The 15,892-nt window shown below is 25.4% G+C and overlaps 1 protein-coding gene across 8 annotated transcripts in view; it reads left to right on the forward strand.

Moving 5' to 3' along the window:
• Window positions 1-15,892, forward strand: part of LOC113557247 (GTP-binding protein Rit2-like) — an 80,028-nt gene that overhangs the window by 24,010 nt on the left and 40,126 nt on the right. For 4 of the 8 annotated variants that reach the window (XM_026962662.1, XM_026962717.1, XM_026962669.1 and 1 more), the window contains exons 3-4: window positions 11,245-11,313; window positions 12,845-12,934. The exons of 1 other annotated variant lie outside the window; for it this stretch is intronic. In XM_026962662.1, coding sequence (XP_026818463.1) covers window positions 11,245-11,313; window positions 12,845-12,934 — 159 coding nt within the window. Of the gene's footprint in view, window positions 1-6,903; window positions 7,170-8,177; window positions 8,312-11,244; window positions 11,314-12,844; window positions 12,935-15,892 lie in introns of those variants that run through there. 3 more of the 8 variants (XM_026962700.1, XM_026962708.1, XM_026962684.1) reach the window with 3 other exon arrangements.

The raw sequence follows: 15,892 nt of genomic DNA on the forward strand, positions 1-15,892 counted from the left end.
ATATTCAAATGTGACATTCAAACGAAACGATAAATACTTATTTGCGTGTCGAACTCATCTTTTTCTTGTTATGTGTATACGTAAACAGATTAAACGTTAACGAAAGACGCCATTAGGATAAACGTACTAGATGATGTGATTCAAAAACTAAATTTTCAAATTCAATTATAGATATTATATACAACGAAAATTCCCATAGTTTTTCGTTTTCGGTCGATTTTTGTCAATGCCAGGTGATGGTACCTGCTCGTATATACTAATAACTACTGATATGTTGATATTTATCAATATTTGATGCTATGTGTCAATATTAGGTTGTATCTGTTGATAATGGAGGACTGACAAAGATCGTTGGGATGTGATTGCCTAAACGGTATAAGTAAATATATTTGATTTGTATTTGAAGATGTACCTGTCAAAGAAAGTAATTGACACTAAATATTCAGAAATGATTACCTAAAAGTTATTTTAAATAAATATTGAGTGGCTGGTGTGTGTTTAAGTGATTTTCTTAGCAAATATTTTAAGTATTTCAAAATTTCTCGTAAAAAAATTACCTACACATTAGTTAAATGAAGTTTAGTTAAGCTCATGTAATATACCATGTCAATATGACGGCTTCTTTGTCAAAGTTTTTAAGAAAATGTCTATACTAGGTTTTTTATATATAATAATCAATATAGTTGCCTAATTAGCTTATAAATATTACGTGGCCCATAGGTTAAGAAACACTGGTGTAACAATTGACCTAGACTAATAAATCATGCCAACATGTACTCGCCAACAAATTATACAGACTCACTTACACATATGAGTGACGAAATATGTTATATGTACATTAAAAAAAATATTTTATTTATCTAATAAATAAATTAACAAAAAATAAAATCCATTTGCATTTCCTGTTTAAATAATTCGTTTACAATTTAATTCTTAGATTCTTGATTATGTTTTGTGATGAGAAGGTTATTTTTGGTTGATAAAAAATGAATTATTTCTTACCTTTGAAGAAGATGTCTGATAGGATTTTTTTCGTTTCAGCGCCAAAAAATCGTTAAACTAGATTCATTTCCTGTTATATTAGAAAATTAATTTTTTAGTTTTCCGAAATAGTAAATGCTTCTAGAAAAACTAATGCAAAATCATTTATAAATATATTTTTGACAAAATATTATGGATTTCACTTAGAAGTTTAAAATTAGTTTACATAGTCTTCACAATCAATGAAATAAAAATAAAAATACTACACAAAACATACTACATAAAAATATGTAAGTTTCAACTATCACTAAGATGTATAAACAATTTACAATTTTAAAATACTCATAACTCGCTTTAAAATAAAAACATAATAAAACGCTTATGAGATGCCCTAGATAATGTTCTTAAATTTAAATTCTATAATAGGTCATTTCACTCTAATTTGAGAAATTAATATGGTTATAGTCATTTTTGTGAACGTAAAATTTGCTATGTTGCGCGTGGGTTAGAGAAAGATAACAAATACTACGCTGGCATCCTCTGAATCACACTACTACACTAGTATATTTTATTATATTTATCTGCAATATTTACGATACAGTCAATATAATCTAAAAACGATCATTTATGCGATCACTTTTTATCAACGATTTTAATATTATATATTGTTATTAATTATATAATAAATAAATATATATTTTAATTTAAATGTATATAAATATTACATTACCAATTAATATTATTATGTAGAGTCAGATATATTTTTAACTTTTTGACCGGACAAGCACTGTTTATCCTGCAGCAGTGCAGCATTATCAACTCAATGTTAATCTATATTTTATAGTGTATAATTCCCAGTAAGTACAAATTATTTTTTCAAACTGTTGGTGCGTTTCTGAAAAAAAAAACAAATAGTACATTAATACAATATCAATTTATATACTATCGTTTGCTTCTAATAAATAACCTATTACTCTCTATAAAACAAACATTTTTATAAGAAATCAAAACAATATTTCATAATTATTGTAAGTATTTAAATAATAGATCTGTATTTTTGTTCAAAAATAGTATATATAATATTATAACTATAAAATAGTACAGCAAAAACATATTTTATTGTAAACAATTTGAAGTTTATTTAATTTAAGTTGTATTTATATTGATTGTTGTTTGAGGTACAAGCAAATATTTTGAGTTCGTATTTTCATTTTATTTACTTGAATTAACATTATATCCCAAATCATCAATCCGACATTGTGTAAAATGTGGGTTAAATGTTTTCTTTGTCTGTTATAAGTAGTTTTTTACTGACATTGTTAAAAAGAAAGATAAATAACCTGTTAAGTACGAACTTAAATACAACTTAAGCAAAAAGTTTAAAATATTGTAATTTATTTGTATAATATAATATTATAACCATAACATACACACCTTTTTAAGGGGTTTTATCGATTTCGCGGTTTTAATATCAATTTTGTCGGCTATAGATTCCGTCCGATATTCGTCTCTATTGACTCCGCCGGTTATTTGTTTATTTCGATTCCACAACAATGTATCTCATTATACAGAGTTTTTTTAATTAACAGTATAGGTACACCTAGTTTACCATAATAGTAAATGCTATTTTATATACGCCCGAATGTTTGAAGTTTTGCCTTGTAATGGGAGTTATTTATTGCTTAAGATAAATATTTATCCACATTTTAAGTATGCAACGAGGCGATATTATAAAATTAACCAAACTTTAAAAATAGAAATAAAAAGTAAAAGTATGAATGGTTGGGGCATAAAGACTTAAAAAATAGTCAATCGATTTTTGTGAAACTTTAAGAGATCGATTCCAGAAAGGTTTAAATATTTAAAATTTTTATTGGGTGACTATTCACAATTAATTAATTTAAAATCTTAACCGGCCTTTCGTTTAGTAATGGCTGCATTTGGATAAACGAAAGAAAATAAATATTACTACCAACCAAAGATAGGTTGCCATTCTCGGTTTAACTTATCTTCAGGCAAAATTGGGTAATATAACTAGTATTCATTTAATATTAATAATTATAGTATTAAATTAGAAGTTTATACCGAAAACAGTGTAAACAATATGAGTAGGTTCATGGTAAAAATAGATTAAAATTAATTTAAATATTATAAAAGTACATAATGTATAGTAAATAATGACTGATATCGCTAATGATGAAAAGTTTAAATATCATCCAAATAATATTTTATAAATTACAATAAAACTTCATGCCTAATAAGTTTTAAAAATTAAAAACTGCGTAAATGTTCAACTATAATATTTTTGATTTTTATACATTTTAAAAAATGTCAAGCAATTATGTATCCTTGGTATTTTTAATAAATTGAGGTTAAAACAATTAAATTTAAACAAGAAATTAACTCTACATTCACAAGCTTTTTTATGAAAATTACACATAAATTGAAAAAAATTAAAAAGTTAAAAATTTCAAATTATTAGCAAAAAAGAGTCAAAATATTTTGAAAATTATTTCATGTCAAGAAAATATTTTTACAAAGACTTAGTAAAAAATTCATGAATCTACATCTAACATGCTTGAATTACAAAAAAAAAACCATAGTCGATTTAGTTAAAAATTGACTTAAAAATAAGTTTTTCCTTATTTATATTTGTTTTTCATTTTAATTCTATAACATATTATATTGCTCTTATTTTTTTTTTAACATTATGGTGTTAGTTGTTAGTCTGTGAATTTAAACCCTATCAACTTTTAAATTTTACGAATGTGTCAATTTTGACTAAGCCCATTTCTTTCACTACCTGCCACCTACAGACTAAGATATACTGACATTTTATTAGTAAATCTAAAATATATTGTATAAACCAAGGAAAAATTATTCTTTAAGGAAATAATTATTAAAAATTATTTGATTAAGATTTAATTTAAACAATTATAAAAGGCTTAACCAAAATAACTTGCTGATAATGTATAAATTACACAAATGTGAAGTAAATATAATTATTGCAAATTTTTACTGCGCATAAAGTAAACCATTCCCACCATGTTCATTAATACATTGTTTCTAATAACACGCGTGAGGAATACTAAAATATGATGGAAGACAAAGAGACATTTGCGAGCCATTCTTTTTACACCCCTTCCTCCTACCACTCAATCTACCCGTTCATCTTGATAATACCAGTCTGTTATATCTTATTCCGTGAGGGAAACCTATATTTTCAATTCTATATAATATCAACCACTAAGCCTCCCGCTGGTATACATTATTATTATTTATATAATATGCCACAGGACATAAACCTCTACGAAGGACATTGCAACAGCTGGAACTATGAGAAATATGTTTTAAATTAATTAATAATGAAATAACATATTAAGCTATTTATGTGAACCATAATAAGCCATCGACAACTGCGTTAACAACATTCAGAGTGCTTGAACACAATATATCTGAATTTAATACGTGCGAATATTATTCCTATAAAGCGTCAGGGTAAAATATATTGTTAAAACTGTTTATACTAGTTGCTAAGATTATAGATCTATATTATTTCATAACAATTACATATACATTATATTAATGGATTTACGATTCATATTTATTTTTGAAAAAAATACATTGGGTTTTTTTAAATTTGACACACTATTATAATAGTATTATAAAAAAAAATAGGGTGATTAACAAATGACTCAGTTTTAGAAAAACTAAATTTAAAGATATTTCGATCATACCTAATGTTTGTATGGACTGGTGCTTATTTATGTTAATAATTTACGACTAACTGTTGTCAATCACTAATATAAAGCGAAGTGTTTAGCCACCCATTGTAGTTTAAAACGGATAAAATCACAAATGATACAGAAAATAAATGGAACATAATAGAATAAATTTTATAAAAATCGTTATTTTAAGAATAAAAATTAAAAAAACATTTCGTACATAATACCTTTTGTTAGATAGCTTTAGCATGCTTGCAGTGTGTTCTATATGATACTATTATTATACGTCATTATTTACCACGTGTGCGGATGTCACAATAATTATCATTGTTTGACGTCGACAAAAGGTATTATAAAATGGTCAAACATTTTGTATTGTTATAAAAAATTGTTAATTTTTTTCGTTTTTTAATCTTTTCAATAAATTTATTACGGGTATTAGTAACTCATTAATCACAATTTATGAATATTTATGGTATACATATACGAATTATTCTGTATAATTCCAATTTAGGTACATTATTGTATTATGTGATATAAATTTTATTTTCATACGAGATAAGTGAATTTAGACTAATACTATTATCTTTTAAACGGATTCTGAAATATAAAACATTATTATTTTTTCCTCAGAAAAAATGACATATGTACCTTCTTTTAATATAATATTATATATGAGTAGATATATGTATATAATAATATATACCAATAACGGCGGATAAACCGTAAAACCTAAAGATCCCTATCAGATCCACACTACTCACAGTAGACAAGTTCGAGGTATTACGGAATTTTTCCGTTTTCGAAATATTTTCCCCATAACTCATAAGTGTTCAAAATACTTTTAAGTTTCATTATTCTTTTACATGATTTGAATAATAAAATTACATTATCTTTACAGTTTGCATTCTATCTTTTGGTTTATCTGAAAAAGGTACAACATATGAAGTAAATAATATTTGACAGTTTAAATATTAATTTGTTATTCTAAGATGAAAGACATAATATTCAAAAATATATTTTTGTTTATAACTAAATTTTCGTTTACGTTTTATATAATTCATCAAAATTTAAAATCATCTTAGTTCGTCAGATGTTTGTAAATGAATACATTATTGACGTATATAAAAAAAAAAATACAAGTGTTTTTTCTTGATAAAATAAGTTTTATAAGTTATTTATTTTACAATATTATCTCATATATTTCTGTACTACTTAGGTACAAATCATTGTACATAAATGTTATAAATAATTAAAAACAATGCGTTACATAATGCTATTCAGTCTTTAAATTTTTCACTTTGTATTTACGTATATTCAACATGATTATTTTTAAATATTTTATAAGCATACTAAAAATAAATCTGAACTATAGGTTTACAAGTTTATAGAGTATAAAGTGTATCAAAGTAAAAAAAATGTGTTACTCGGGTGTGAATTATTACAAAAAAACAAATGGTTGACTGCCACATGATATTTTAAATATTATAAAGTTATCTTAAAATTAATTTATCAGTTAGTAAATATATTTTGTCAAAACAAACTTTTATTTGATGCCTCACAAGTGATGAATCATTTTAAACGGTCAATAATATTGTAAATTATATAATTTATTATTGTCTAAATGTATGAACGAAAACGATGGTATGGGAAAACCCATCAGGTATACGTATACCATAGTAAAATTCTGAAAATGCACAAAATAAAATGTATTAATAGAATTCTATGAATGTTTTTGATTTTATCTTTATTTTCTTCGGTTAATTATTATGTATATCGAATTTTAATAGTCCTCAAAAATTACCAAAATTCCCGGTGTGGCTCACCAAAAATATCGATTGGCGTCGTCTGAAATGTTACTATTAGTAACATTTCACCATCGACATTGATAATAAAAATTACTGGGTTGTAGACCGAATTTATTCAAATCTCGGATTGGCACTGAAAACCTTAAACGTTTATCGTCGCGACATGATTGGTTTGATTTTGACCGGGAAATCTGAAGCTCGGTAATCCCCGAAGCGTTGATGGCCGGGTGGCACCTCGTTACAGGTCCGCGGCGTAGAGTGAACGGACTGTCGACAGTGGTCGCGGAGTTTGGATTGCTGGGAAACGTGACCTGCCGGACGAACGAAGCGTACGCAGTCCAACTGTCGCTGATCGTGGGCCTGCACTTCTCCGGTGCGCTCGTCCACGTGTACTTATTCTGTTTCCACGCGTTAACCAAGGCCGTGCTGTGGGATGCCGTCTCTATCGGTGGTGCGCGCGCGCTCAACAACCTGTGGCGATTGTCCATCGTCTCCGGTTCCGCGCATTACGTCGCCAAACAGGTGTGTGTCTTGTGTGCGATAACGGTTCAAACAGTAATATTTTAACGAGGCTCTAAATTCAATGCCGTAACAAACCACGAATCAAGTTCGCATGCAGCACTTCTATATTATGCACTAAGGACTAAGGGATAGGGTAAAATCACATCGAAAATTCAAGAATAATATGAGAAATTACGCTAAGTATACTTAGAAAATTATGACGTATGTTATATTATGACATGTTATGGTACCAAAAAATATTTGATTTGTATTCAAACAAAATATATAGGTACAATATGAAAAAAACGTAAATAAAACTTTGTAAAAATGTATGTGAACTAGGTACATTCCTCACGTTAAAATATCAATAATATCATATTTAAATATTATATAAGTAAAAGATTAGGTAAAATCTATAATTTATTCTAAAAATATGTATTCAGTTAAAACTTTAAAAATAATAACAGCTATCCATATTATATATATATATATGTTTACTGACATCTAATATCGGCAAAACAATTTTTTTTAGGTAAAATGAGAATGTCTTGCTTCAAATTTGTATAACATTTATTTTAAATTCTGAATTAAATATTCATTAATAAAAAAAATCATTTAATTCACAGGCCTAATGGTTAATATTTGATAACAAAATTTACAAATATTATAAAAAAAAAAACCAAAACTTTTATTAACATTGGTAAATAATCTTAAAGGATATTTCAATCACTTTTAAAATATAAAAATAATGAAATATCAATATTAATAAATATGTGGAATACATAATGGCTCCTTTTTTGTAATAAATGAATACATATTATTTATAATTAAAGTTAACAAATAACATGTAATTATAATAAATATGTTTAAATTAATTAAAAACAAGTTTATACTTATTAACGAACATCATAATTATCATATTATTACATTTTAATAAAATTAATATAAAAAAAAAACATATTTGGAAGATAATGTGAATTGTTTTCTCTGGGGAATGCTAAACAATTCTCAATAATATAAATAGTATAATAATACCTTATTTAAAAATGTTGAATGGAGTTTTTAAATTTATCACTCAGTTGCAACCATGCGCAACGATTGTGACGTAAAAATCCGATAATTCGAAATTGCAGGACGTGTGTTCATGACACTTCTGGCCGACACGCTTCGTAGTTATCCTATTTCCCAATTATCTACTACACCATCCGCTGCTCACGCGGGAATATCAGACACATTTTTCCCTCAACTCACTAGTCGGGTAGGGTGGTTTGTTCCTGAAACGAAGAGTATTACTCAGTAAGTCATGTTGTACGAGTCTAATAAATGATCTATCTTAGGTGCACAAATTGTTATCATAGTAAATATTAAATTGTATATACATGAGGTGGAGGTGTTATGAAAATCAGATGAACAGAGTAGTCATAATATTATGTTATTCAATTATATTATTATATTATTCATATTGTTACTTTTTAAGTTTTTAGATCCTAAGCAGAGCGATTTTTGTAATTATAAAACTATAAACTAACTACATAGTATAATTTTTAAAATATTTTGACTATTTTTGAAATATTTTCTAATTGTCAATAACATTTTTACTGTATATAGTATATATAATATCTTAAACCAACAAATCTGCTGTAAGACTAACATCGGTTGTTGCACCTAAAAAAAAAACAACATACACAATTATATAACATAATTGTTGGTTCCTATTGTATACATATATTTATTTATATTTTATTTGTATTTCATAGTTAAACAAGAATCATTATGGCTTATATTTTTATAAAAAAATTTCTAATTATATTTATTTCTGTTTCTATTTTTTTCTATTTGAAGTAATCAATACTATATACCAACGATGTAATAGTTTAGGCACCTATCATGATGTGTAAATTATACTATATTTGTTGAGAAACTACTTTTAAGAAAATATTAGCTATTCACTTATTGATTATTATATATATAAATAAGGGCTATTTCAAAATCAACCTCCGTAGTGGAAAATATTTTTTAAAAAAACCAAAAACATTAATTTTTTGCACAAAATAGTTTTATTAACATCTAAATTATTTTTCTACATATTTAAATCTATACATTTTTGGTAATGTAGGACCCTCCTTAAAAAACGGCACCGCTAGTGCGTTGAGGCATTAATTCACACCGTTCATAAGTTCCTCATTACTTCCAAAATGTTGAGATGTGATGGACGATTTCAATTTTGGGAAAAGGTGATAATCACTTGGTGCCAAATCAGAACTGTAGGGAGGGTGATCAAAAATATCCCAATTGAACTCCTCCACTAAAGTTATTATGCGTGCAGCAGTGTGTGGTCGTGAGTTGTCATGCAGCAGCACCACACTTTTGGTAAGCATTCCTCGTTTTTTGTTCTGGATTACTCTTCTCAACTTTCGTAGAGTTTCACAGTAAACCGCTGCATTTATTGTGTTTCCAGGTTCCATAAACTCGATCAGCAATATGCCTTTACTGTCCCACAAAATCGTGGTCATCATTTTTCGATTGGAAAAAGTTTATTTGAATTTTTTTGGCTTGTTTTGGAAATGAGTGTGCATCCATTGCTTTGACTGTTCTTTGCTTTCTAAGTTTACATACTGGACCCAAGTCTTATCTCCAGTCTTAATTTGCTGTAAAAATTCTTCACCTTCCATTTCTAAACGTTCGAGAAATGCTTTTCCTGAATTGACACGTTGGGTCTTGTGGACATCTGTGAGCTGTTTTGGGACCCAACGGGCACAGAACTTGTGGTAACCCAAGTTTTCAGACACGATGGTATAGAGTAGTTCGAAAAATTTCGAAAAATCTTGTTGCAAGTTCTGAAATTGTAAAACGCCTGTTTTGTTGAACAAATTGGTCAACTTGGTAAACCACGTCTTCGGTCATGATCGATTGGCGCCCTTGGCCTCCTTCATTATGCACGTCTGTGCGTCCGTTTTTAAATTGTCTATACCAATCGCGTACCGAACCATCACTCATCACCGTATTGCCGTAAACAACACATAACCGACGATGAATTTGAGCTGTGCCATTTCCTTCGGCTTGCAAAAAACGAATTACACTTTGCACCTCACAAGCGATGGGAAATAAAATTGTATTCTCCATGTTAAAACGGCAACTATATTGGAAAAATACTGAACAAAAACGGTCGAAACTTGGCATATTATTAAAAAATAATGTACTGGTTGTGACATGCAAAAACACGTTACCAAAGTGCATGTGTGTAATAAATTGTAACACATCGGAGGTTGATTTTGAAATAGCCCTTGTATAATGTACTTTTGAATGAATCACATAAAATAATAAAAACATATCATGCTCATACTCATAGCTTATTTTTATTTTTTCGTTCAAATCGATTTTATTTTTCGTGATGATTTAGATAATACGTATTGACATAACTAAATGCAAAAATAAATTGTATTAACTTATTTCATTTAAATATTCAAGCAATTTAATTATTGGGTAATATTGAAAATATAATTAACAAAATAAAAAAAATGGTCGTATTACTCTTGGTAATAATTTATAAATTTAACACAAAGGATACTTAACGTAAAAGAATAAAATTGATTCAATTTTATCATAAATATAATTATTTTTACACCTTATATATTATATTATATTACGTATTATTTAATGGCACATAGGTAATAATAAAACTAATTTAGTATTTATTAAATGACATTTTTATTTCACTTATCAATCTCATAGATTCTTAATCGTTGATATATTATCTTTTACTATGATTTATGTTTTAAATATGGGCTATGGTAGCATTGGTACATTTTTTAAATATTGCCAGCATTGTTAATTTTTATATTTTATGTGTTTTTTTTTTTTTTAATAATATTTAATTTAAATTGGTATGTTATTTTTTATAAACTGCACAAAATTATATTTCAATAATGAGGAATAATGTTTGGTTATAAAATAAACATTAAATAAGTAAAGTTATTTTAATCATTTTTGTGATGTTCTAAGGCTGTAAGAAAAAATATTATTTTCCATAATTAATATTATAATTTACTATATTAATGAACATTCATAAAAAAATACAAAAAATATAAGCTAATTATAGCTAACAAATTTTATTCAAATGTGATAGATCTTTCATAATATTATTTTCTATCTGTTCATCTGATTAATAGTATTTGGGGTTGGAATATATGCATTATTGTGCAATATAATATAGTTTCAAACACTTTCAGGCGATGTGTGTTTACGAAAGAATGGGCCAAATTCGAACTTCACGTATGGGAAATGAAGACATTGAAGAGGTGTGTACTGCTACACACTTATCAAACCTTTTATAACTGTCAATCCTTTTCTGTGTTTCATTTTGTATTGTATATTTGTATGCATACTGGTAGTCAACCGATATCATTGTCTAGTTGTTTGAAACGTAATCTGATCCTCACAGTTTCTCAACAGAATATAATTATCTCGTCTAGTCAGATCCTATTATATTAAGCGTAAAATTTACTGAGTTTCTAAATGAAATTAATAACTTCAACTATAATTGTGGCCGAAAAACAATATACTCTTACAAAACACCATACCAATTTATTTAAACTAACTAGGTTTTAATGTTGTTTTTATTCTTATACACAAAAGATATAGCAGTAATAAAATCACTATACAAAATTTTTCATAACGAACCCATATTATAATCAACATTTACCTAGGCTGGGAAAGTTAGCTACCTAATTTATTTAAAACTTAAAAGTAACTATTCTATACATGTTTACTATTTTCTTTTTCTTACGATTGTTCAACTGAACATTAATAAATAATTAATTAATTTGTAAAACTTCAACTCAATACGAGGTTATACCTCTGTGGTAAGTTTAGCTAAAAACATTAAAAAAAAAATTGCATATCGTGGGGAAAATGTTAATACATTGAGTAAAAAATTATTTAAAAAAAAAGTAACTCATTATCTGACTTTGTTACACTAACTTGATTTTTAATTCAAACACCCAGCCTTGACAATTACCATGAGTATAAAAGTCAACTAATTAATACTAATTATTACTTATATGAACGAAAAATATTTTTTATTTAATATAAAAAATACATTGAAATTAAGTAAAAGTAATTTTAAGGTGTTTATGACCGTCTATGCTAATAACGTTTTATTCAGTTTTAAATATATAACGACAGAAACATGTTTAATAAGTTAGAAATATGTATGAAGTGAGTGATTGAGTAAATTAATTAGTTTAAAATAAATATAGTTCCCGAGTATAAAAAATTTGTTTTAAATACCTAAATTCTACTTTTTAAGGTAAAGCATTTATGGAAAATGCCATTGAAACTTGAAATGCATGTTTAGGTGTTTCACATAATTGTATTATGAATTTATTTAGAATAAACTAAAAATATTTGTATGGCTTGTAGAACTCTAACAGGAACTCTCTTTTTAAAGAAACAATAAAACAAAATTAATTTTCAGTAGGGTTATTAATGAATAACAACAAAAACGATTTGTTTAAATTTAAAAATTTTCTTTGTTAAATTATTGAAAAATGTTGTCTTACTTATTTTTAATGAATAGTAATAGAAACGAAAATAATTTAAATTTTTTATCGTCGTAAATTAGTGAGATTTTATTTTATTTATTGACATTAATTTTGCCATTTAATATGTTTTGACATATAATAATTTTTAATTTCTCTAACAAAGAAAACGAGGCTAACAATTTAATAAATTTATAGTGAAATAAATTTAGTAACCATTATTTTATATTAGAAGATTAGCTGAAAACTTTATTTTATTGTTTTTAATTGTTTTTATTGATTTAATTAGATTGAAATGTTCTTCATTCAACACAATCAAAATAACTTGTTATTAAAACTGTTTGGATCCTTGGTATTGGATACGTCTTTAATTATATTGGTGAGAATATATGAATAATTATTACTAAAATCAACTAACTATTTCACTACTAAAATGTATTTAATTTTTATTTTCATAACATTAGTTAAGGAATAAGAATATTTTAAACATTCAATGTACTCAATAGTCTACATTTAACTTATTATTAATGTTTGGAATAACATTACAAAATTATAAGTATTATGACCAATGTGTTAAACATTTTATCTTATATTACTCACAAAAAAAAACAGTATTTCTAATTGATATAGATTAGAAAGATTTATAATAACTACTCAAATAAATCAAATAAAAATAAATTTTAATTTAAAATAGTTCTAAATGCATAATTCAAACTTTTAAGGTGGAGTTAAAAAATTACTCATGATACTAGTTAATAATCGTTTAATATGCAATACTGGAAAAAAAAAATTAAAAATATATCTTAGTCTGATTTATAATATCTTTCTACATTTAAAACTTCGGTTATATTATTATTAAATAAATTATAGACACTAATGACTAAGTGTATACTACTATAAACATTTATTTACGGTTATCTTTAGAATATCTCCCTCCCCCGAGACCCTGACCCAATTTTATGAAGTCTAGGAGCGTGTGTTATGTTCGATAATAATGAATTATCAACAATATTTTATAAATATATATTGACTATAATAAATTGTAGTATATAATTTACATTGATATTAAAAAGATATAATATATAAAATATAATATTGCACATTTAAGATATTAATCATCTGTTAGGATGTGAATAATAATAATAATAAGCTAAGGTATTGAAAACTTAAAAATAATTACACTTACCTATATATAAACATTTTGAATAAAAGAAGCTACGTATCAATAATACTACCTATTTTTATAAACTTTTTAGTAGAATCAATCTTGTTATATTATTATCTTGGTTATTTAAAAGATCGTGATACCATTTGCGTTTTAGGCATTTTAGAATCTGTAAAAAAAAAAAAATGTAATATCATTATTTATGATTTTTAAACAGTATATGAATAGAAATATAGTGTATTAAATATTGTAAATATATTTAGAAATAAATTAATAATAATAACAATAACAATAATAATTTAATTTGAAAATAAAAATGTAATAATAAAACTGTCATAACGTGGACAGGGTAGTGCTTTAATTATTTTTTACGGATTAATGCAGTTTAATTTAGAAACAATTACATAATATTTCAAATATTTGTTTACAAGACAGACCATGTTAAATTTTAAATATTTAAATATTATGGTAAAATATTAAATTTAATGAATAATTTATATTCAACATTATAATATGTTCTATTTTTTCTGAATTTAAAACGTTCATATAAATTAAATATTTGTAAACCTTGAATATTTTTAACAAAATAATAAATTTTGATTTTGAAACCATTTTATTATTTGTTTATATCATTTGTATTTTAAATGTAATAAGAATTTTGAGTTAAAATGTATTTGTAAATATTTTATACGTTTTAAATAGCACATAATTGTTTATGTTGCATTTACATTTATTCGCATTGAAGGTCTATGTGATCGTTTATACATTTATACTCAACCATCCATAAATAGTAGGTAAGTAAATAGTAAATCGTGTCTATAATAATAATGTGGTATAGAAATTCAGAAATATATAATTTAAATTTGTATAAATAACTTTTAAGATCATCCATTCTTTGTCTCTTTAAAATCATTGATAAAATATTCATACTGTAGAAAATGAATTTTAAAAGTGGAAATTGCACAATCAACGTACATGTGATTACACAAATCACTACTGTATTAAGGAGTAAAAAACAGAAGTAAATATTATTTAAATTGGTTTTAAAAGTTTAAACCCGGACTGTTGTTCATTATTCTCCGAAATAAACAGAACATTTTTTTACTTTATTTTTTTACTTACTATGTGAATTCAAGAGTAATTAATTGAATAATTACAATTAACAATATTACCAGGTGTGTGCATACACACTTGTCCATAACTTACTTTTAAAAGCCTCATATTATTATACATATATATATAATTATATACACCCACAGGTGTACGTGTACTAATTCTTACATTACGCACTCAATTACAATGTTCAAACACCAGTTGTAGATAAAGCATATGTTTACAGTCCCATAATAAATTACGGCGTAGAAATTTTTATATAATATATATATATACAACTGTAACGTTTATCCATAAACTTTAAACACTTATAATAAAAACCATGACTTTGTAATTTTGATAAATTTAAATTGGTAAATGGACAATTTATGAGAAAACTTGTATTAAATATTCGAGTTATTTTTATCCAAAATCAAAAATTATATTAAAAATTAAAAAATATATGTATCATAAAATGCGTGTACCTTTAGATATCAAAAAAATGTCAACATTTTTTAATGTCTAATAAATACTGATATAAATATTTAGTAAAAAAACAAATTTCTACAAATACTCAGTTTAGAGTTTAGATAAAAATTCAAAGACAATTTATCAAAAACTAGTTTTATTTTATTTTTTTCAAAGTCCAGAGAATTTGTTACTCATCAAAGTACCAATAAGTTCCACTTAACTATCAGAAAAAATATAAAAATTGAAGATTAAAATATTTTTTCTTAAAAATAATAATAGCATCTCCAGATACTAAAATAAACACACACACAAAATATATTACATTAAAATAAATACACTAAGAATCCTAAAAATAATAATTACCTACTATTAATAAAAATAATTGTATATAAATTCGAATAGGAATATATTTGCAATAGAATTTAAGAATTTGATTCAACAAAATATAGTATAAATTAAATTGTTGTTCTTTTAAATATATTTGACTTTGTTTTTTACGTTTTTTTACGTTTATAAATAATTTGTAAACAAATATAAAGCTAAAAAAAATCAACGAAGCAACTTCATTATTCTAAACATTTGATATTAAATAAATAAATACCTTATACC

This window comes from Rhopalosiphum maidis, chromosome 4, assembly GCF_003676215.2.
Source record: "Rhopalosiphum maidis isolate BTI-1 chromosome 4, ASM367621v3, whole genome shotgun sequence".
Taxonomy (NCBI): Eukaryota; Metazoa; Arthropoda; class Insecta; order Hemiptera; family Aphididae; genus Rhopalosiphum; species Rhopalosiphum maidis.